Source organism: Palaemon carinicauda, chromosome 22, assembly GCF_036898095.1.
Source record: "Palaemon carinicauda isolate YSFRI2023 chromosome 22, ASM3689809v2, whole genome shotgun sequence".
Classification (NCBI taxonomy): Eukaryota; Metazoa; Arthropoda; class Malacostraca; order Decapoda; family Palaemonidae; genus Palaemon; species Palaemon carinicauda.
Genome location: NC_090746.1, coordinates 13,528,810 through 13,552,378, shown reverse-complemented (window position 1 = coordinate 13,552,378; position 23,569 = coordinate 13,528,810). Strand labels below are relative to the sequence as shown.

Below are 23,569 nucleotides of genomic sequence, written 5' to 3'. Positions count from 1 at the left end.
GATAAAGAGTCAAGGCATTAACCTGTGAGTTACTTGGGAGTAACTACGCTCCCTGCGGCTACTGTAGAAAATTTTAGGGCTTCCAAATGTTTAAGGTAGTGTCTTGAACACTGACGGTGATTTCCACCCTGTATACCTGGAAAGGTCTGTAAAATTCATGTGGTGAAAGAAGTTCACCGAGGTGGCAACCGCCCTGATATCATGTGCAAGAGGAAAAGAGTCAGGGTTAGCTTGTTTAATAAAATACAAAATTTGTTGCCTGATCCCTTTAATAGTAATGGTACCGCCTTGTTCTCTAACGAATAGAGGCCCCGAGGAGTTAGAGGAGGTCCGGGATAAATAAGACCTAAGAGTAGTGACAGGGCACAGCGACGGATCTTGCGTGAGGGGAATAATTTTCCAGGAGGTCCATCTGTTTTGAGGGTCTTCATTCTTAGCCAAAAAGAATTTGTTAGGAGAAAGAAGGACCTCTCCTGAAGGCAGAAAGTCAATATGACCCGGGTCTCTCGACAAGGCTGCCAATTCAGAAATTCTTGCCCCGGAAGCCAAGCTCACTAGGAAAAGTGTTTTCCTGAGAAGGGGCATGTAATCACAAGAACTGTTAATGGTATCAGAAGCCAATTTGAGTACGTCATTAAGGAACCAGGTCACCGGGGTAGGACGAGTAACCGGTTTCAGTCTGGCACAAGCTTTCGGAATTGAAGCTAACAAAGAGTCGGTTAAGTCTATGTTAAAACCCACTAGGAAGATCTTTTTCAGAGCCGATTTAATAGTGGTGATAGTATTGGCTGCCAGACCTGATTCTAATAAAGATCTAAAGAAAGTGACTGTAAGGTTCAAGTTCATACAGTTCACGTCTGAGTCTATTAAAAATTTTGCCAACTTTTTAACTGCAGAGTCATACTGGCGGATGGTGGAATCCCGTTTATCCGATTCTAGGAACAAGGTGTTTTGAGGATCAATATTGGCACCATGCATAGCCGCAAACTTCATAAAGTCCATAAAGTTAGGGCGCTCTGAATGTTTGAGAAAGCGTACACAACGCGTGTTTGTACTATCTGAGACAGAACCGGATTGGGTATCGGGTGAGGGTATAGTCTCAACTCCCGCAGGAGAGGATACCAGTTGCTCTTGGGCCAGTTGGGTGCGACCAAGGCTACTTGTCCCTTGAAGGATCTCAGTTTGTCTAGAACTTTCAGTAAAAGATTCACCGGGGGAAAGAGATAAATCTTTTCCCAGTTGTCCCAATTCTGTGACATGGCGTCTGTGGCGTAAGCCTGAGGGTCTAGATTGGGAGCCACATATACTCTCAATTTGTGGTTGGATTCCGTGGCGAAGAGGTCCACTTGGAGACCGGGAACCTGAGAGAGAATCCACCGAAATGACTTTAGATCGAGTGACCATTCCGATTCTAGAGGGGAGGTCCGGGACAGGGCGTCTGCCACTACATTCCGGACTCCCGCCAGGTGGACAGCTGAAAGATGCCAACGGTTCGAGGCTGCTAGGGAGAATATGGCTACTAGAACATGCTTCAGAGGCCCTGACTTTGACCCGCCTCTGTTGAGGCAGCGGACCACCACTTCGCTGTCGAGGACCAGACGAAGGTGTTGTTTCTTGGGAAGAGCGAGACGTTTCAGGGTTAGAAGAACTGCCATGGCCTCTAGCACATTGATGTGAAAATGGCGGAACAAGGGAGTCCAAAGACCTTGAACTTTCTTGAGCTGAGAATAGCCGCCCCAACCTGATAAGGATGCGTCTGTGTGAATGATTAATTCCGGAGGCGGAAATCGAAGGGGAACTGACTTTGACAGACTGTTTGCTCTTGTCCAAGGAAGAAGTCTTTCCCGTAGAATGGGAGGAAGGCGGACTTTCCTGTCCCGGAGCTTCCGGTTCGCCCTCGAACGCCAGACACGATTGATATCTTTCAATTTTGCCTTCAGAAGAAGATCCGTCACTGAGGCAAACTGAAGGGACCCCAGAATCTTCTCTTGGAGTCGTCTGGAACTTACTTTGTCTTTGAGAAAGCGTTTGGTGTTCCTTGCAATCTCTAACCTCTTGGGTCTGGGAAGACACAGAGTATGAGATATAAGATCCCATTGCAGGCCGAGCCATTGGAACTTCGATTTTGGAAGAAGACGGGACTTCTTGAAGTTGATCTGGAAGCCTAGAGACTGAAGATAATGGATGACTTTGTGAGTGGCTTTTAGGCAATTTTGGGAGGTGTCTGACCAAATGAGCCAGTCGTCCAGATAGGCTACTACTTGAATCCCTTGATTCCTGAGTTCCTGAACAGCGACTTCTGCTAGCTTTGTGAAGATCCTTGGGGCGATGTTGAGCCCGAAAGGCATCACCTTGAAGGAGTAACTTTTGTCCCCTAAGCGAAAGCCTAGGTACGGACGGAAGTGTCTCGCTATCGGGATGTGATAGTAGGCGTCTGTAAGATCGATAGAGGTGGTGACGGCCCCACGGGGAAGTAAGGTCCGCACCTGCGAGACGGTAAGCATTCGAAACTTGTCGCATTGAATGGACAAGTTGAGAAGGGATAGATCTAGAATCACTCTTCTCTTGTCTGAATCCTTCTTCGGGACACTGAACAGCCGACCTTGAAACTTCAGATGTTTCGTTTCTTGTATGGCGTTCTTTTGTAAAAGATCCTGGACAAATTCGACCAGGTCCGGAGTGGAATGTTGACGAAATTTGTTCGGAGGAGGAGGTCCTTGAATCTAACTCCACCCCAGTCCCTTGGAGATGATACTGAACGCCCAGGGACTGAACCTCCATTTGTTGCGGAAGGCATAGAGCCTCCCCCCTACCTGCTGCACCTCAGTATTGGTTTGAGGAGTTGCCTCCACGTCCGCCTCGGAAGTTCTTTCCTCTGCGAAAGGCTCTTCCCCTGCCTTTGTTCTGGTTAGAGCCACGGTGGTAGCCTCTACCTCTACCATAACTCTGGGAAGAGCTATGAGCCTCGTAAGACTGGTTAAAGGCAGGGGAAGTGGCGGAGGCACCAGAAAGCTGGCTCTTAGGTAGCAGAACGGTGACATAGTCATCCGAAGGAGCCCGAGAGGTGGAAGGTTGTGCAGGGACAACAGAAGATGGAGGAAGAGGCAGCCGGAAGTTGGATGAAGCACTCTGTTGTTGCCTGAACTGGGTGGAGGTATATGGTCTAAGCTTCTTCCTACCCCGGGCTTGATAATTTGCGGGGTCATACTTGCGTTTAGGGGTCAAACCCCAACGGGCTTTAAGGCTCTGATTAACCCTAGTGGCCTCCGCCAAGACTTCCTCTACGAGATCCTCGGGGAAGAGATTTGAACCCCAACAGGAGGACCGGATGAGTTTATTAGGTTCATGCCTAATCGTCGCCTCAGCTAGGACATGCTTGCGACATCTGCGTTTAGCAGTAGCGAAGTCATATAAGTCATAATATAAAGACTGTAACGTAGCCTTGTTGAGAGACTTAAAAATACTCTCCGTATCGTAAGTCAAGGCTATCGACTCCGTGGATGTGGCCAGGTTTAGAGTACGGCCCACACGTAGGCGGGAATCATATTCCTGTTTAATGAGGGATTCCGGGAGACGGGGAAGCTTCTCACTAAACAAGACTGAGGCACAGTCTGCTGCAAGCTTGCCGGAGGTAAAGGTGGTATGGACGTTGTCCCAACACTCAATACCTGAGGGAAGAAGGAGGGAGATTGGATCCACCTCTCGGATGGGAGGCAAGGGCTTCTCCTCCAGAGCATATTGAAAGGCAAGCTCTGCCACCTTATTGACGCATGGAGTCAAGGTGTTCTTGTCCATTAAGAACATCGTAAAGGAGCTTTTATAAGGCGTCAGCATGGTGTTAGTGCAGCCGATGTCATTCAAAAATCTGGCCCAAACAGATTGGGCTTGCTCCTTCGGGAAGATGACCGTCTCTTTGGGGACCTTGTCTAATCGAACTAAAGCTTCCTCGGTAAGTCTGGCATAACCATGAAATGGAAATGCCAGACCAGGAGGAAAGAATTCAAAGTCCTCTAGAGGACGAGTGCCAAGGCCCTCCAGAGTCAACATTCCGTCTGAGAACGGGGAATGAAGAGCCATCCGCCAGGGGTTGTTCTTGGCAAACGGCGGGAGCTTAGAGGCATCCGGGATGAGAGAGCTTTGGACTCTCTCCGGAGCTCCTTGCTCTAAAGCCCCAATTCTCTGACCGAAGTTAGAGAACATCGAGTCCATCCTCGACTGCATCTCCGAAACCAACTTTGCCTGCATCTCCGACACGATGCGAAGCATGGCTGATTCGGAAAGGCCCGGGCTAGCAGCAGGAGGGGCGGAAGGAACTCCCGGGTCGTGAGACTTAGAGGAGGAACCAGAGGTCTTTGAAGACGGGTTCGTACAATGTTTAGAGCCATGAGAAGTCTTGTGAGGCTTGCGGGCTTTGGGTAAGGTCCTTGAAGTAGACTTATCCTTAGGGGGAACCGGGTATGAACGTTGAGACGAATCACGGTCCCCAGAAAATCCAAGAAAAGAAGAGCGATCAGAAGAAGAAGAAAGAGCGGGGCTGAGGATAGGAATCTCAGCGCCGGACACACCTGCCTCACTTACCACCCTACCTGTATCCGGCTCGTCTAGCAACATTGGTTCGACGTCCAGGTTCATGGAGGCAACATTATCCTCCAGACCTCCGGGGGCGTCCGATGGATCTTGCTCTGGGTCGATGAGACCCGTTATAGTGGCATCAATGTGGGCAATGATGGGAGCTGCCACATGCCTAGCCACAGCAGCTGAAGACTTGGCGTTGAGGTAAACCATGGTGCAGTAGTCCTCAGATAGGACGTACGGCCGCTTAGACTTCACATTCCGGGCAAACCCACCAACCCACACCTTCAGTGTGGCCCGAGCCGCAGACTTTTGCTCCGGGGATGCCTGAAATAATAGTGGGAATTATAAAAGGGAGACTCCCAATGGTCCTTCAAGACCATATATATCTTACTAATAGTAAATAAAATAAGAAGGCAATATAGCCAACGGGACTCACCGAGTCAGATCCAAGGGTAGTGATGAGGTCGAAGCAAATCACACAGTTATCCGGGTGCCATACCACAACGTCTTCCAGTTGAACCCCACAAGGGGCGTGAGATCGGCAGACGGAGTGGCCACAAGGCTGGTGCAGAACAGCTGCACAGGCCGGCGTCAGACAATGCACCATCTATAAAAAGAATAGTATATGAGAAACTGTAATTCTCTTAAATAGGGGCGGGTCCGGAGGACCCGGGCCTAACATAGGTCTAACACCAGATTAGAGCTTAACTGTACTATTCTTTAAGTAGGGGCGGGTCCGGAGGACCCGGGCCTAACATAGGTCTAACACAAGAATAGAGCTTAACTGTACTATTCTTTAAGTAGGGGCGGGTCCGGAGGACCCGGGCCTAACATAGGTCTAACACAAGATTAGAGCTTAACTGTACTTATTATTATTATTTTTTTTTTTTTTTCAAGTAGGGGCGGGTCCGGAGGACCCGGGCCTAACATAGGTCTAACGCAAGGTTAGAGCTTAACTGTAATATTCTTACATAGGGGCGGGACCGGAGGTCCCGGGCCTAAACATAAGTCTAACTTGAAACTAAAGTATAGCCATCCATTCCGGTCAAGCCGGGAGCATAAAAAAGGATGCAATAACAAGGAATTAAGACACATGGTGTCTGATTTCCCGGGGCGGGGTAGACCCCGGGCCGGGAAATAAAGGTATATTCAATACCAATTCCTTTAGGGACTCCGGGGTAGTGATCTGTCATATATAATCATCATAGGAAATGTTATAAAATAATAGGGGGGCGGAACTGTAGCTAAGAACTGCCAATCGAACCCGGAGGGTTTCGTATAACATAAGCCAGAATGAAAAGTGAATATAAAATAGGGTGCACCGGGATCCAACTCTGTTGACCGGTGGCCAACCAGACTAGACAGAGACGAAACCGCCGGGCCACCCGGAGGACAAAGTCCATAAACACTTAACTACCCCCTCTAAAAGGAGGGAAGGCAACGGTCCCAAGTGGAGGGGGGAGAAGCCTAGCCTCCCACCTAGCTAGAGGGGGAGCGTGGGGGAGGATCACGTGATACGAGGCAGCAGGGCTACCAACTGACGATCCCCAACCAGACAGATCAAACGGAGTAATGGTACAAATATTCATTATAATAATAATAATAGCGTTAAATATATGAATAAACACATAGAAAATTTTTGGGCAAGGCATGCAACATAAATAATTAAATCACAAAAGACACACCTGATGGCTAAAATAACATTGCCGCCTTAGCACGAAGGTCGGCAGCCATAGCGATACGTAAATGATATCGGCCCAAAAATTGAACCACGAGGATTCTAAACGCTAAATAATGAATATTCACAATAACAAATAATATTTGATAATAAAAATAATACACATAGTAACACCGCAAGTGAAAATTAAAAGCTCTCAAAAACAGGAGTACCAACTGTAGTGAAATCAAGCAAGATCGGTATGAACAAAGAGAATAAACTCCTATAATATAAATATTAAACGATCTAGGTTGCTCAAAACACAGTAAAACCCAGTTTGGTACTTAACTTAGACGGTGTCTCCTGGGAAACCGACGAAGAAGCCATAATTCACTAGAAAATAACCAAAATTCGAGAGCACCACAAAAATGCGGGTTACTTTACTCGTCGTGCTAAAAGGAGTTGGGTTCTGAGCGGATGCATTGTTAGTAGTACCGAGTGAGGTTGAACGGCTCTCCTCTATTTGGGTTCTCTGTCGTGGATTAATCTAAATAGTGCGGGACCTCTGGAATATACGCCCAATTTTATACCGACACCAATAGGTGAGCGAGCTAGTTAACCTAGCACTCCTTTACATTTTTTCTCTGGTATATTTAGCAGTAAATTACCTAGGAATAAGTGCTAAATGGAGCTTATTCACTGGGCGGCACAGGTTCGAGCCCAGAAAATAGAATTTTGATTTTTATTTATAAGAAATTTTAATCTCTAGTTTATTTGATATTTTACAGTTTTTCCCCCTAAATTTTTTGGGCCAGCTCTAAAAGAGTCAAATTTAGCTAATAAGGCTGGATAATCTCCCTCATTTTGATAATAATAATACTTGAAATGTCATTCTGCATTAGCTTCACAGTACTACATAAGTGTATTTTTTGATACTAGTCATTTTGTTTAACATATTATTAACTTTTAAATTTCATTTAGTTCTACTGAAAGCGAAGCCAGTGATGAAGACGAATTATCCATTGCAAGTACTGTCAGTGATGAAGAAGAGGACAGCACAGCTCCCACCTTGTCCTTGGTGTCATTTTTCCCTCCTATGACAGATACCTATGGAGATTATTTACATGAACCATCAAGGACTGACAATGCTACATATAAAAGGTGGGTAACTGTTTTCAAATGATCACATTCATCATTTTCTTGCGCCTAAAATATATTGAGAATAGCTGACAAACATTCAGATACATTTTAGTGTGAACCATCATGACATATCAGTAAGCAAAATAAGAATGTAATATTTTTGGCAAATTTTCCCAATCCAAACCTATTGCTCTGACATAGCCAGATTGTGCATCTGCACTTTTCCAGGTACTGTAAATTTTCTGTCATAAGAACAAGAAATGGTGCATAGGTGGCTAGGTTGACACAGGTGCTCCTGGCTTGTACAGTGGTAACGTGTTTGCCTCGCTTTTGCATGGTGGTAGATCGATCCCCGCCCAGGACTCTGAGTTTAAGCTGTTTACTGGGGAGGCCGCTGCTGTGCTTGGTCACCAGAGGTGGGGGTGGGGGGAGGGGGCTTGCCCGGCTGACGTTCTGTACCGCATCTATTCTGAAGAAACTGGAACTGAAACTAAACACTTTTGACATCATAATTAGCTGAATCATGTCATACACCGTTGGTGCACATTAGCATCACACTATAAGATATGTTATGTATTAAACTTCCTTGAAGTCTCAAGGTGAGATAGGGTACTTTCCTTTGACTCTTGGAGAACGAATAGTAATTCTTGTCGGGGAGTCCTGTCTCTATTTTTTCCCTATTTAATTTTTTCTTTTTTTTTACCTTTTATAAGTTAGCATCCTTATATAATTTTCTAAATTGGTGCCAAATGGTCAACCATTTATAAGGGAATCTGCAGTTGGTGAATCTGGGGATAAGGAGGGACGACTATATAGATATTATAATTATCTTTTGACAAGGAGCCACCTGGTTGCATTTTGTTAATATGATATTTTAATTATAAAATAAATTTTTGAATATACTTACCCGGTGAATATATAATAGCTGCTACTCAGCGGCTCGACAGAAAACACACTCAAAAACTCGCGAGCGATCGCTATGAAGGTTGCGGGTGTGACCACCAGCGCCAACTATCGGCCAGATACCACTCTTGAATGTAAACAAACCCTTCAATTCTTCTCGTCCCGCTGCGTCTCTATTGGGGAGGAAGGGAGGGCCTTTAATTTATATATTCACCGGGTAAGTATATTCAAAAATTTATTTTATAATTAAAATATCATTTTTAAATATTTAACTTAGCCGGTGAATATATAATAGCTGATTCACACCCAAGGCGGTGGGTAGAGACCAGAGTTAATTAAGTTTACAGCGTATAAGCTAAGAGTTTTTGACAGTTATCAATATAACAAAACCAAAATATATAGGTACCTGGTAAGGAAGTTGACTTAGACGATTACTCTGCCTTGTAAGTCTGTCTTCCTCACGAAGCCCAGCGATCCTCTTAGGATGCTGAAAGACTCCCAGGAGCTGAAGTATAAAGGGTTGCAACCCATACTAACAGGACCTCATCAAACCCCTAATCTGGGCGCTCTCAAGAAATGACTTTGACCACCCGCCAAATCAACAAGGATGCGAAAGGCTTCTTAGCCTTCCGTACATCCCAAAAAACAATATTAAAAAACATTTCAAGAGACAGATTAAAAAGGATATTGGAATTAGGGTAATGTAGTGGTAGAACCCTCACCCACTACTGCACTCGCTGCAACGAATGGACCCAGTGTGTAGCAGTCCTCGTAAAGAGTCTGGACATCTTTTAAGTAAAATGACGCGAACACTGACTTGCTTCTCCAAAAAGTCGCGTCCATAATACTTTGCAGAGATTTATTTTGCTTGAAGGCCACGGAGTTTGCTATAGTTCTAACTTCGTGCGTCTTAACCTTAAGCAACCATCGGTCTTTCTCATTCAAGTGAGAATGAGCTTCTCGTATTAAAAAATCTGATAAAATATGACAAAGCATTCTTTGACATAGGCAATGATGGTTTCTCAACTGAGCACCATAATGCCTCAGATTTACCTCGTAATGACTTAGTACGAGTTAAATAGAACTTAAGAGCTCTAACAGGACATAATACTCTTTCCAGTTCGTTGCCTACGATCTCTGATAAGCAAGGAATATCAAAAGATTTAGGCCAAGGACGAGAAGGCAGTTCATTTTTTGGCCAGGAAACCAAGTTGAAGTGAACAAGTGGCTTTTTCTGTAGAAAAAACCGATGTTCTTACTGAAGGCATGAAGTTCACTGACCCTTTTAGCCGAAGCCAAGCACACTAGGAAAAGTGTCTAAAGGGTGAGATCCTTCAGGGAGGCTGAATGTAATGGCTCAAACCTGTCTGACATGAGGAACCTTATGACCACGTTTAAGTTCCATCCAGGAGTTGCCAAACGACGTTCCTTAGAGGTCTCGAAAGACTTAAGGAGATCTTGGAGATCTTTATTGTTGGAAAGATCTAAGCCTCTATGTCGAAAGACCGAAGCCAACATGCTCCTGTAGCCCTTAATCGTGGGAGCTGAAAGGGAGCGAACCTTTCTCAGATGTAAAAGAAAATCTGCGATTTGGGCTACAGAGGTACTGGACGAGGACACAGATGCTGACTTGCACCAGTCTCAAAAGACTTCCCACTTCGACTGGTATACTCTAATGGTAGAAGCTCTCCTCGCTCTTGCAATCGCACTGGCTGCCTCCTTCGAAAAGCCTCGAGCTCCTGAGAGTTTCGATAGTCTGAAGGAAGTCAGACGAAGAGCGGGGGAGGCTTTGATGGACATTCTTTACGTAGGGCTGACGTAACAGATCTACCCTTAGAGGAAGACTTCTTGGAAAGTCTACCAGCCATTGAAGTACCTCGGTGAACCACTCTCTCGCGGGCCAGAGGGTAGCAACCAACGTTAACCTTGTCCCTTCGTGAGAGGCGAACTTCTGCAGTACCTTGTTGACTATCTTGAATGGTGGGAATGCATATAAGTCCAGAAGAGACCAATACAGTAGAAACGCGTTTATGTGGATTGCTTCTGTATCTAGGACTGGAGAGCAATAGATTGGTAACCTTTTGGTCAACGAGGAGGCAAAGAGGTCTATGGTGGGTTGACCCCAAGTAGCCCAAAGACTCTTGCCCACGTCCTTGTGGAGGGTCCATTCCGTGTGTATCACCTGACCCCTCCGACTGAGACAGTCTGCCAAGACGTTCAAGTCCCCCTGGATGAATCTCGTCAACAGGGAGATGCCTCGATTTCTTGACCATAAGAGAAGGTCCCTTGCGATCTCGAGCAGCGTGAAGGAGTGTGTGCCTCCTTGCTTGGAGATGTACGCCAAAGTTGTGGTGTTGTCTGAGTTGACCTCTACCACTTAGTTTCGAAGAAGCTTTCGAATATCATCAAGGCCAAGTGGACTGCTAATAGCTCCTTGCCATTGATGTGCATGCTCTTCTGACTTGAGGTCCACAGACCCGAGCATTCCCGACCGTCCAGGGTCGCACCCCAACCCAAATCCGACGCGTCTGAGAACAACACGTGGTTTGGGTTCTTGACTGCTAGGGATAGTCCCTCTCTCAGACTGATATTGCCGTCCCACCATTTCAGGCATGCCTTTACTGGATCGGAGACTGGGAATGATACCGTCTCTAACGTCTTGTCCTAGTTCCAGTGAGAGGCTAGATGGAACCGGAGAGGCAGAAGGTGTAGTCTCCCTAGTGAGACAAACTGCTCCAGGGATGAGAGAGTCCCTACGAGACTGTTCCAACTCCTGACTGAACAAACGTTTTCTTTTCAGCATTAGTTGGACTTCGAGCAGGGCTTGTTCTATTCGGTGGCAGACGGAAAAGCCCGAAAAAAACTGGACTGCGAATCTCCATCCCCAAATATAGAATGATCTGGGATGGGATCAGTTGGGACTTTTAGGTTGACCAAAAGTCCCAACTCCCTGGCCAGACTCAACGTCCAATGTAGATCCTGCAGACAGCGAAGACTGGACGATGCTCTGAAAAGCCAGTCGTCCAAGTACAGGGAGGCTCGGATCCCCGATAGATGGAGGGATTTTGCCACATTCCTCATGAGCCTCGTAAACCCGAGAGGAGCAGGACTGAGGCCAAAGCACAGGGCTCGAAACTGGTGCCCCACATTCCTGTAAACAAACCTCAGAAACGGTTGGGAATCCGGGTGTATAGGAATGTGGAAGTATGCCTCCTGAAGGTCGAGAGAGACCATCCAGTCGCCTTCCATAATGCTGTCAAGACAGCCTGGTAGACTTCATCGTGAAGTTTGTCTTGACAATGAACACATTGAGCGCACTTGCCTCTTACGTACTCCTGCAGTGAACATGGCTGCCAGATCATTGGAGCCATCCCTGAGGGACTTGTTCCTGCAGAGAACGTGGCTGTCAGATCATAGGAGCCATCCCTGAAAGCCTTGTTTATGCATGACATAATTGTACAGCAAAACTTCAAACGCTCGAAAATAGCTCTGAAGTCGACCATAAAATCTTGGAGCGTCTCATGGCCAGGCGCCAGGGAGAGTCTATGAGGTTTGAGAAGTCTATCTGGGCAGAGGCAGGAACTCCCAAGCCGAGAACTTCTCTCGTGTCATATCAGACTCTCGCTCTATAAGCCAGCTTAAAAGTAGGGAAAGCAAAGGCTGTCTCCCCCAAACTCCTCCTGGTGATAAACCAGTCGCCTAGCAAACGTAAAGCTCTCTTAGAAGAGCGAGAGAGCACTAGCTTATAAAACAACGGCTTCGAAGTAGCTAGGCCTAGTGTAAACTCTGACGTTTAGGCGAACGAGGAGCAGCAGTTACAAAAAGATCCGGACAAAGATCCTTAAAAATCAGTATGATTTATTTAAAGTCCATAGAGGGATAAGCAGCTTTAGGCTCCTCTCCGTCTGACAGAGTCCTCAAGGGAATATCAGTAGGAGGGGGAACAGCAACTTCCTCATCTGAAGGAACTTTGTCCGACAATAGCCGAGTCTCAAGCAAGGTAGAGACCTACCGTGGTGGCAATGCTTTACAAGCAGAGTCCACACGCACTGGTGCATTAGTAGCGGACCAGGACGCAACGTCATGTAACTGCTTGACAGTCTGTGAACTGTCAACAACAACAGGTGCGTGAGGACGCACAGCGTCCACTCGAGACTGCTTTGACCGCCTAGTCTGAGCAGTCAAAACAACTCTAGAATGCGGAGGTTGACGCTCAGCGTCAAAACAAGTCAACTCCGATAGTTGGCGAACGTCCTGAACGTCAACAGGAGCATCGGCAAGTGGCCTAACGTCCAAATGCGGCTGAAAACCACACGAGACCGCATCGAGTGTGGTTCTAAACAACCTGACTGACGTGACTTGGCTACGCCAACGTCAACAGTAAGCACAAAGGAACGTTTGGGTGGCTGAAGGCCAGGATCTCGATGAGATAAACGGCTAGGCTCAACGGACTTATCAGCAGAATAGTCTTCCATAAGGGAGGCAAGCTTATTCTGCATGTCTTGCCGTACAACCCATTTAGGATCAACGGGAATGGTTGCGGTAAGAGACGAGGGTAACGTCTGTGACTGCAAAACCTTGCCTATAAAAAGACTCTCGGAGTCTGTGTTACGCTTTTGTTTAGGCGGCAAGCAGTCCTCCGATGACTGCATAGGGTCAGAGCTGTCCTAATAGTTAAAACCAGGACGCTGGACCTGTCCTGAAAGGACTGACTTTCGCTTAAAGAGCCTCGAAACCTTGTTCCACGGTTTTTTATGCGAAAAGCCTTCGGATGACGAGGAGAAAATCGTCTCTCTCGCCTTATGGTAGGGGTGATCTTGGTGAGATACGCCTGATACCATAGAGGGAACGTCTGTTCGCTGATCAAGGCCTCTCGAACCCATAAGTCGTACGACATTACTTCTCCCCTGGGCTTGGGAGCTTGCAAGAGGTCCCGGACTAGGCGAACGACAGGCACGAACAGACGAACCCTCGGTCGCAACACTGATAACACTTTGCGCAATATCACTTTATCACTACGATTTTCTGTTTTGCACTTATTTCACTGAAATCGAATTTTTTAAACAATTCACATTAGGTATGAATAAAACTGATTTCTACCTGAAGCACGCAATTCTACCCTCATCAAAAGGTTATAATTGCGAAATCAGTCGTATAATGTAAGCACATTAATACCAGCAAAAAAACAGTAAACATATTTTAAGATAAAAAGATCAGTGGCTGGGGAAGAGACTAAACACTAGTTCATTCAAAACTACGTTTTCAATCTCTCACCGTACAGTGCCTTGGGACGAGAATAAAAAACTAAAAACGTTTTATCCTTTCTCCCCGTACAGAGACTAGGGACGAGAGTAACTCGAGAACAACGTTACTCGCTTGGGACGAGATAAAGATCGGAACGTTCTCTCTCCTCTCTCTCCCTCCGTCTCTATCTCTCTCTCTCTCTCTCTCCCTCCGTCTCTATCTCTCTCTCTCTCCCTCCGTCTCTATCTCTCTCTCTCTCTCTCTCTTGATTTCGCACCGAAGAGAAGAGCCCACTTACGTTTCATCAAAAAAAAAACAGGTTATTTGACCAAAGGAAAAAACTGAAAGGTTTTTCAATTAAAAAGTTCCTTTAAAATAGAATTTAAAACATTTAAGCTTTGAAAGAAGAATGAACAAAACGTCAGAATCGATTTACTCTTTCTGCAAAGTGAAACCGTGATACTCTCTCTCTCTATCGTAACGATAGAGCGCAAACTTCGTAGCATAAATAAACTAAACGTTAGTTCATCTTTGAAACAGTACGAAGACTATTCAAAGAAAATCTTTCATAAAATATCTACTAAAAAATATTCATTTAATAAGTTTTAAATCATTAGCTCTGTAAAAGTTATTTACGATTGAAAGGGCTCAACGTTGTTTAACTTCGGTTTCCAAGTTAGGACCGCCTACTCTCAGGAAAGGTCGCATATAAACAAATCATTAAAATTTATCTTGATGTTTATTATAAATGGAAAGCTAATCGAAGAGGCCTAATAAAGGCGGGTGAGATATAAAATATATAGAGGAAAATCTATAATTAATTTATAACGTGATAAGATAATTGCTAAAAGCCTAATCACACTTCTGTACTAAGGGAAGGGTCGGCCATTTAAAAGTCAAGGAAAGTCCAAAAAACAATCCAAAGTCATCAAAAATTAAATCTATCCAAAAACGAGTTCAAGATTTAAGTTGAAGATAAAACACCTGTACTGCGAAAGCTCAAACCAAAATGAAGTACTTCACCAAATATGTTGAGAAAACTCCAGGTTCTACAGCGAGTAATGATACGTCTTGTCGTCAAGGTCGACAGAGAAGAATTGAAGGGTTTGTTTACATGCAAGAGTGGTATCTGGCCGATAGTTGGCGCTGGTGGTCACACCCGCAACCTTCATAGCGATCGCTCGCGAGTTTTTGAGTGTGTTTTCTGTCGAGCCGCTGAGTAGCAGCTATTATATATTCACCGGCTAAGTTAAATATTTAAAATCTCTTTTTGAACAAAGGTACCGAGTTGCCAGTATTTAATCATGCAAGAGATACATTACGAATTTGAAAGATCAACTTAGGACCTGAATGGCTCTCAAAAATACCTGAGAGTTTGAACTAGTCTACTTCATGCATTACAATGACAAAGACTTTGTGGGCTTTTCTTTGCATTAGGGGCTGCCAGAGGAATACTTGTCCCCAAATTGGGAATGGTAACTTTACTAAATGGCAGATCCATCGTGTATGGAGTAATTGAGATACATGGGATCTAGTGGTGGTTTCACTTCTTTCCTTCAGCCACCAAGACTACTCACAGCTTCTCCCAGATGTGGAAAGAAATAACCTCTCTCTCTCTCTCTCTCTCTCTCTCTCTCTCTCTCTCTCTCTCTCTCTCTCTCTCTCTCTCTCTCTCTCTCTCTCTCTCTCTCTCTCTCTCTCTCTCTCTCTCTCTCTCTCTCTCTCTCTCTCTCAAATATTATGGAAAAGTTGGATTTTTTAATGGCAGAATTCCGAGAAATGAAGAAAAGAACATCATATCAGAACAGGAAGGAAGCATGGGAGAATCCATATTATTACCAATATTAAATAATGGAAATGAAACACAAACCATAATAGTGATGAATGCACAGGGTTTAGTCACGAGTAACTCTAAAAGGAAAATAGAGTTCCTAGAAGAACTAACCCAAATTGAAAAAATAGATATATTAAATATAAGTGAAACATGGTATTCCCAAGAGACTGGCAGTGATGACCAGATAAAGGGTTTCCAAACTTATAGATCAGACAGAAAAAATAGGAATCAAGGGGGAACCGCAATATATGGAAGAGACATAAATCAAGGAAAAGTCTGTGAAAAATACAGCAACACAGAATGTGAATTGATTGCGGTAGAATTTGAATTTGAAAAACTAGTGAATATTGTAGTTTACAGACCCCCAAATACTAAGGAGTTTGACATAATAATAGAAAAAATAGATGATATATGTAGAAATATACTCCTATCCGGAGATTTTAACTTTCCTTTCGTGGATTGGAAAGAACGGATAGAAGAAAGTGGTTGTATGTATACATATAAAAAAGAGAGTAATAGTAGCGCAGAAGATAAGAGGCAATTTGAAAAGCTTCAAGATATGCTATTAGAACATAATATGCAACAAATAAACCACATTCCAACAAGAAAGGAAAATGTCCTAGATCTAGTATTTGTGAATGAGGTGAATTATGTTAAAGAAATAATAGTGTATAACACGGGAATTTCAGACCACAATGTCATAGAATTGATAGTTCATTCCAAAGCAAGTGATCACAGAATTAATAAAAGCACAAAACTTTGGGAAGGATATGGAAAATATAACTTTTACAGTAAGAATATAAAATGGTCAGAAATAAATGAAGAACTGAATAAAGAATGGAAAAATGTATTTATAAGTGATAATATACAGGTAAATACGGACATACTGTACAAAATACTGGAGAAAATTGTTGAAAAATATGTACCGAAAAAAAACAATAAACAAAAGACGTGCATACCAAGAGACAGAAAGATCTTATTTCAGAAAATTAGAAAGTGGAAGAAAAATCTTGCAAAAGAAAAAAATGTGTGGAAAATGAGAGAAATAAAATGTAAGATAGAAAATGCAGAACAAAAGATTATACAGTCGAAACAAAATGAAAAAAGGGACTTAGAAGAAAGGACACTTCAAAATATAAAAAGAAACCCCAAAGTACTTTACTCCTATGCAAAAAAGATGAATAAAAGGAGAATAGAAATAGGCCCTCTAAGAATTGAAGGACGGCTAACGAATGAAAAAAAGGAAATATGCAACATATTAGCAGAAAAATATAAGAGTGAGTTCACGCCAAGAATTGCGAATGAGAATAATGAAACAGAAATGAGAGAAGAAAATGTCGAATATCTAACGGATATAGATATTAATGAAGCAGATATTGTCACGGCTATAAACTAAATTAAAAATGGATCGGCAGCCGGACCAGATGGAGTTCCAGCGATTTTGTTAAAAAAAACTGCAAACACTATCGCGAAGCCGCTTGCAATACTGCTAAGACAGAGTATAGATATGAGCGAGATATATGTTAAACATAAATTAGCTTATATAACCCCTATCTTCAAAAGTGGATCAAGACTAGAGGCAAGCAATTATAGACCTGTTAGTCTAACATCACATATTATGAAAGTGTATGAGAGGGTAATAAAAAAGAAAATAATGAACCATTTGGTCAAAAATAATATGTTTAATATGGGTCAACACGGTTTCGTACCTGGAAAAAGTACACAGACCCAACTGATAGCACACTATGAAAACATATACAATAATATGATAAATGAAAAAGACACAGATGTGATCTATCTAGATTTTGCAAAAGCCTTTGACAAGGTAGACCATAACATATTGGAGAAAAAAATGAGAAAGCATAATATTTTGGGAAAGATAGGAAAATGGGTAAAAGAATTCCTGCAAAACAGAAAACAGATAGTGGTTGCAAATGACGAGAAATCAGATGAAGCCCAGGTAATATCTGGTGTGCCCCAAGGTACGGTATTAGCTGCACTGCTATTTGTTATTATGATCTCAGACATAGACTGTGATGTTGAAAACTCCGTAGTGAGAAGTTTCGCCGATGACACAAGAATAAGTAGAGAAATTACTTGTGATGAAGATAGGAACTCACTACAAAGAGATCTAAACAAAATATATGAATGGGCGGAGATAAATAGGATGGTATTTAACTCCGATAAATTCGAATCAATAAATTATGGAAACAGAGAAGGAATGGTGTATGCATACAAGGGACCTAATAATGAGACAATCACAAACAAGGAAGCAATTAAAGACCTTGGTGTAATTTTAAATAGGAATATGTTATGCAACGACCAAATAGCAACACTGTTGGCTAAATGTAAAGCAAAAATGGGAATGTTATTCAGACACTTTAAAACAAGAAAAGCTGAACACATGATAATGCTTTACAAAACTTATGTGCGTAGTACACTCGAGTACTGCAATGTGATATGGTACCCACACTACCAAAAGGATATTGCGCAAATAGAGAGTGTACAAAGGTCCTATACTGCTAGAATAGAAGAAGTTAAAGACCTTGACTACTGGGAAAGACTGCAATTTTTAAAACTATACAGTCTAGAAAGGAGAAGAGAACGCTACATGATAATACAAGCATGGAAGCAAATAGAAGGAATTGCTGAAAACATCATGGAGCTTAAAATATCAGAAAGAGCAAGCCGAGGTAGATTAATAGTGCCAAAAAGCATTCCAGGTAAACTGAGAAAGGCGCACAGGACATTAATCCACTACGCACCAGCATCGATAATGCAGCGACTATTTAATGTGCTGCCAGCTCATCTAAGAAACATATCAGGAGTGAGCGTAGATGTGTTTAAGAATCAGCTCGATAAATACCTAAGATGCATCCCAGACCATCCAAGACTGGAAGATGCAAAATACACCGGAAGATGCATTAGCAACTCTCTGGTGGATATACGAGGTGCCTCACACTGAGGGACCTGGGGGAACCCAAACAAAAAATAAGGCAATAAGGTAAGGTAAGGCTCTCTCTCTCTCTCTCTCTCTCCTGGATTGAGCATAAAAAACATCAAGTTCTGTTAGTATAAAATTAGCTTAGATATAAAAACAGTATGTAGTGTAGTAATTCAACGTGGAAGATACAGCACACATACATCAGTATGGAGTTGACCAGGTAGGTCAGTTAATTGCAACCATGTGGGTGCTAGGATACGCTCGAATTTGAGAGTGAGGGATTTAAAAGTTTCAATAAGCATTAGGCAGAGTAAAAATAAAAGATAAGACACAGTGAGGTCACCGAGTTGCCACAAATGAATAATTTTATTAAGAAATTATTAAAGCTCATGTCTGGACATGAGCTTTTGAGACCTTTTATAGGTTCTTTGCAGTGGGCAGATGTATATAAACATTAGCCTTAACTTTGTCCTCCAAAGGTTTTATTTGGTTATTTCCGAGAGAGTGACCTTGGTACTTCGTAGACTTGAAACACTTCCTGGGCTGGGTCCGGCAATGAGCCCATGCTCTCTCAGCCTCTTAAATAATTCTCTAAGGTTGCTCGTATGTTCATCCAATGTCTTACTATGAACAACAATGCTATCAAAACAAGTAAAATTTTCTATCCTATGACACAATCATCATTAACTTAAGAAAAGAGATTCACCAAAAGGTTTCTTATAAATTGTATTGAACCTAGGTGAGTGGAAAATGCAGTGCAGGACTTAAAATTTTCTTTCAAATGTATGTGATAATAACCTTTACTAGAGTCAATTTCAGCAAAGTTGATGTTGCCAACAAATGTGCTTTAAACACTTTCTTAGTTGGAATGAATCCTTCATTGAACATAATCACATCATTTAAACCTCTAGAATCTATGCATAACCTCCAACTATTCTCACTTTTTTTCACAAGAACAACTGGAGAGTTGTATGGAGAAGTAGAAAGCTCAATGATATTCAAACTTAATATCTTTTCAACTTTTTTAAATGCACAGAAACAGGAAAAGTGATTGTGTCTTACTGGAATATCACCTTTTAGAGTAGTATTATGCTTTATGGTTTAAGTTTTACCAGGTTCGCTTGAAAAGATATTGTAAAATTCAAACAAATTATATTTAGTCTTCATATTGATACTTATCTAAATCTGGGCTAAGGTTTTATTCTGCATTACATATCAAGTGGATCAGAAGCTTCCCTGGCATACATACACAAGTTTAGAGATGAGAAACATACCCAGATTTCATACTACTGTAATTGAGAAAGTTATGCAGTATTCTTTTCAGTTATAAAAAGAAGTAGTAGATGAAGAATTTGTTAGAAACCTGCCGTGGTACTTCTCTGGTCCGATAAAATTCATTATGTAATGATAAGACCTTCATCCAAGAACACAATATTTATAAGTATCATTAATAGAATATAACAACGCTGTAGCTATTTTACAGCGTAGTAATATGCTATTATTTAAGCCAGTCTAAAACCTGAAAAGATTAGAATTTTAGCTTGAAGCAGCTGCCTGAGTTTACTTTATCATACCTATGAAAGTTCATGGAAATGATGTACATTGCATACCTTTCCTAATTTGTAGTAAAAATGAACACCGTAATAAATGGTGACACAAGATTTGCTTTGGATTAAAAAATTAGCATGGAGATTTTATATACTGGGTACCCTAAGATCCTAAATGTAGTGGGAGAAAATTAAGAATAAAGTACCGAACTTGTGATAGATGGGAAGGTCTTGGAATAGGTAGAGCAGTTGTGTTACCTAGGAGAGACTGAATTGTGAGGCAGGATTTGAGAGAGCAGCAAGAAAGAGAGATGTTCATAAAGTCTGTAGAACTCTATGCAGCAGAGAAATGGGGACTTATTAAAAATATGGAAGAGAATATTATAAGGTGTGAACTTAGAAGGCCAAAATTCATAGCTGGAGTTTGGCAGGAAGATTATATTATGTATGGAAGATGTATTGGTAGAGAGGTATTGTCCAGAAGCTGCAAAAAAGACTCGGGTCTAAAGATTTTGATGGTTTAGACTTGTTAAGAAAATGGATTGGGAACAATTAACCATAAGAGTATTAAGTGTTAAAGTGGCTGGTTAAAGACCAGTAAATCATAGAAAGAGATCATATATGAAGACCTAGCTCAGATGGAAGCTCAGAAAGATGGAGTATATGATAAAAGAGAATGGACGGACCCATTTCACATCTTGCATATAATGAAAAGCTGGAGGATGAAGATGATGGGCATTTTATCTCCTACTCAGGTGTTGATTCAAGAAAATAAAAAATTTTCTTTTTTAATGTAATCAAATTTTAGCCATTTTGAAGCCTGAAAACATTAGACTTCCAGCTATAAGATTCTGCTTATTTTCAGTTATATATTACAGTACCTATGCAAGATCGTGGAGAAGGTGATCAATGTAAGGCTTGTTTAAAATTTGGGTAGAAAAATCATCTATCTTCTACTCATTGTGTAATCTGGAGAATGCATTTGTTTGTAGATTTTTAAGCCGACATAATATTTTATTTGTAAATCATTTGCTTTCTAGCAGCAGCATGTGACTATATTCTTTGATCCAGAGAAGACACATGACACTGCTTGGAGACATGGTGTTCTGAAAACAGTGAAGTTATTTTTCATTTATGAGGATATTGACATTACTGTATTTTAACCCAAGTTTCCTCATGTTAGAATTAGTAATACTTTGTCTTAAAGAAAATGTCAATGGTTACATTGTTTCCACTTACTGTATATTGAATATCCAGTATTATCTTAATAGATATTCTCCTCACCCTATTTTTGGACGAGTTTTCTATATAATTTGCAAAAGAAAAAATAAAGATTGTAGTGGAAACAAAGCTGCAACTTCTCAGAGGTCACATGGCAAACTGTGAACCTTGATTATTTTAAACCTTTTTTTTTAAAGCCTTGATTGGCACTGCTAAATTAATTACCATTAACATGGAGAAGTTGAAACCTTCATTCCAATCCACTAATTTTGTGTTTTTATTTGGGGTATCAATCCTCCCACAGTTGTGATGAAGATTTTTTTGTGTGAATAAAAGTGCAATTTTTGTAAAATAAGAAATTTTTATTATATGAATATCTAACATTTGCATAATGTACCACCTCCTAGCACTGCTGATTATTTGCAGCTAAAACCCATATGACATCTGAAAAATTGAGGATCTATGATGAATATTATTTTGTAAAAATTACATTCTCATTAAGGTCAAGTCACTATAAGCATATCTTTGCTTTAGTTAGGCTATTAAAGGAATAGTTATAGCTAGTTAGTTCATGAGATTTTTTCTTTTCAGGTTTGAACATATATATAAGTCTACAAGTGGTCCAGTACAAAAGAATAGTGTGTGCAGTGGCAGTAGTGGAGGTATGTACATTTCACTCTCTTCGAAGTACAGTAGTTTAATTGAAGAAAGTACATTACGTTTTTCCTAACTCCAAGAGAGGAGTTAAACCTCTCTACCTAACTTGCTTCCTCTAGTTCTAGTAGCAATATCCATTTTATTCCCTGTTTATCAAGCAAGCAATTTTTTGTTGTCTGCTCTTAATGCAGTATTGTAAATTTAAACTCAATTTTTCCAAAGATATTTAATTTTATGTTTATTCAATTTTTTCATTAAAAGGAATACACAAAAAGACACATATGTAAGTATATTTTTCAATATTTAACTTAGCCGGTGATTATAATAGCTGCAACTCTGTTGCTCGACAGAAAACTCTAAGGTAAAATTCGCCAGCGATCGCTACACAGGTTGCGGGTGTGCCCAACAGCGCCATCTGTCGTCCAGATACCCAGTACTCAATGTAAACAAAGAACTCAATATTCTCTCTGTCGTGCTCCCGACAAGACGTGCTTATTCGCTGTTGCTAAACTGGATTTGTTTTCACAACTAATTGGTGAAGTACACTATTCTAGTTTTGAGCTTTCGCTGTGCAGGTGTTTTATCTTCATCTTAAATCTTGAACTCGTTTTGGATAGATTAAATTATGGTGACAAAGAGAGTATGGACTTTCTTTCACTTTTAAATGGCCGACCCTTCCCTTAGACGGAAGTGTGTTTAGGCTTTTAGTAATTATATCACGTTATAGATTTTCCTCTATATATTTTATATCTCTCCGCCTTTATTAGGCCTCTTCGATTAACTTTCCATTTATTATAAACATATAAAAATAATTTTAATGTTTTGTTTATATAGACCTTTCCTGAGAGTAGGCGGTCCTAACTTGGAAACCGAAGTTAATCAACGTTGAGCCCTTTATATCGTAATTAGCTTTTAAAGAGCTAAGGATTTAAAACTTTTTAAATGTAATATTTTATGAAAGAATTTCTTTGATAGTCTTCGTACTGTTTTCAAAGATGAACTAACGTTTAGTTTATTTATGCTACGCAGTTGTTGACGTTCAGGACGTTCAACATGCGCTCTATCATTACGATAGAGAGAGAGTGTATCACGGTTTCACTTTGCAGTAAGAGTAAATCGATTCTGACGTTTTGTTCATTCTTTCTTAGCTTAAATGTTTTAAATTCTATTTTAAAGGAACTTTTTATTTGAAAAACCTTTCAGTTTTTTCCTTTAGTCAAATAACATGTTTTTTTTTGACGAAATATAATTGGGCTCTTCTCTTAGGTGCGAAATCAAGAGAGAAAGAGAGAGAGAGAGATAGAGACGGAGGGAGAGAGAGGAGAGAGAAAACGTTCCGTTCAAGCGGGTAACGTTGTTCTCGAGTTACTCTCGTCCCTAGTCGCTGTACGGGGAGGAAGGATAAAACGTTTTAGTTTTTTATTCTCGTCCCCAGGCTATGTGCGGTGAGAGATTGAAAACGTAGTTATATGAACTAGTGTTTAGTCTCTTTCCCAGCCACTGATTTTTTGATCTTAAAATATGTTTTCTGTTTTTTGCTGGTATTAATGAGCTTGCATTACTGTATACGACTGATTTCGCAATTACTACCTTTTAATGAAGGGTAGAATTGCGTGTTTCAGGTAGAAATCAGTAAAAGTTTCGATTTCAGTGAAATAAGTGCAAAACAGAAAATCGAAGTGATAAAGTGATATGCGCAAAGTGTTACAGTGTTGCGTCCGAGGGTTCGTCTGTTCGTGCCTGTCGTTCACCTAGTCCGGGACCTCTTACATGCTCCCAAGCCCAGGGGAGAAGTAATGTCAAACGACTTATGGGTTCGAGAGGCCTTGACCAACGAACAGACGTTT

General features: G+C 41.5%; 1 protein-coding gene across 2 annotated transcripts in view; it reads left to right on the top strand.

Moving 5' to 3' along the window:
• The window catches only part of FIG4 (polyphosphoinositide phosphatase FIG4), a 229,237-nt gene that overhangs the window by 167,965 nt on the left and 37,703 nt on the right, over positions 1 to 23,569 (top strand). For both annotated transcript variants that reach the window (XM_068345978.1, XM_068345977.1), the window contains exons 20-21: positions 7,214 to 7,393; positions 21,657 to 21,727. In XM_068345978.1, coding sequence (XP_068202079.1) covers positions 7,214 to 7,393; positions 21,657 to 21,727 — 251 coding nt within the window. The remainder of the gene's footprint in view (positions 1 to 7,213; positions 7,394 to 21,656; positions 21,728 to 23,569) is intronic.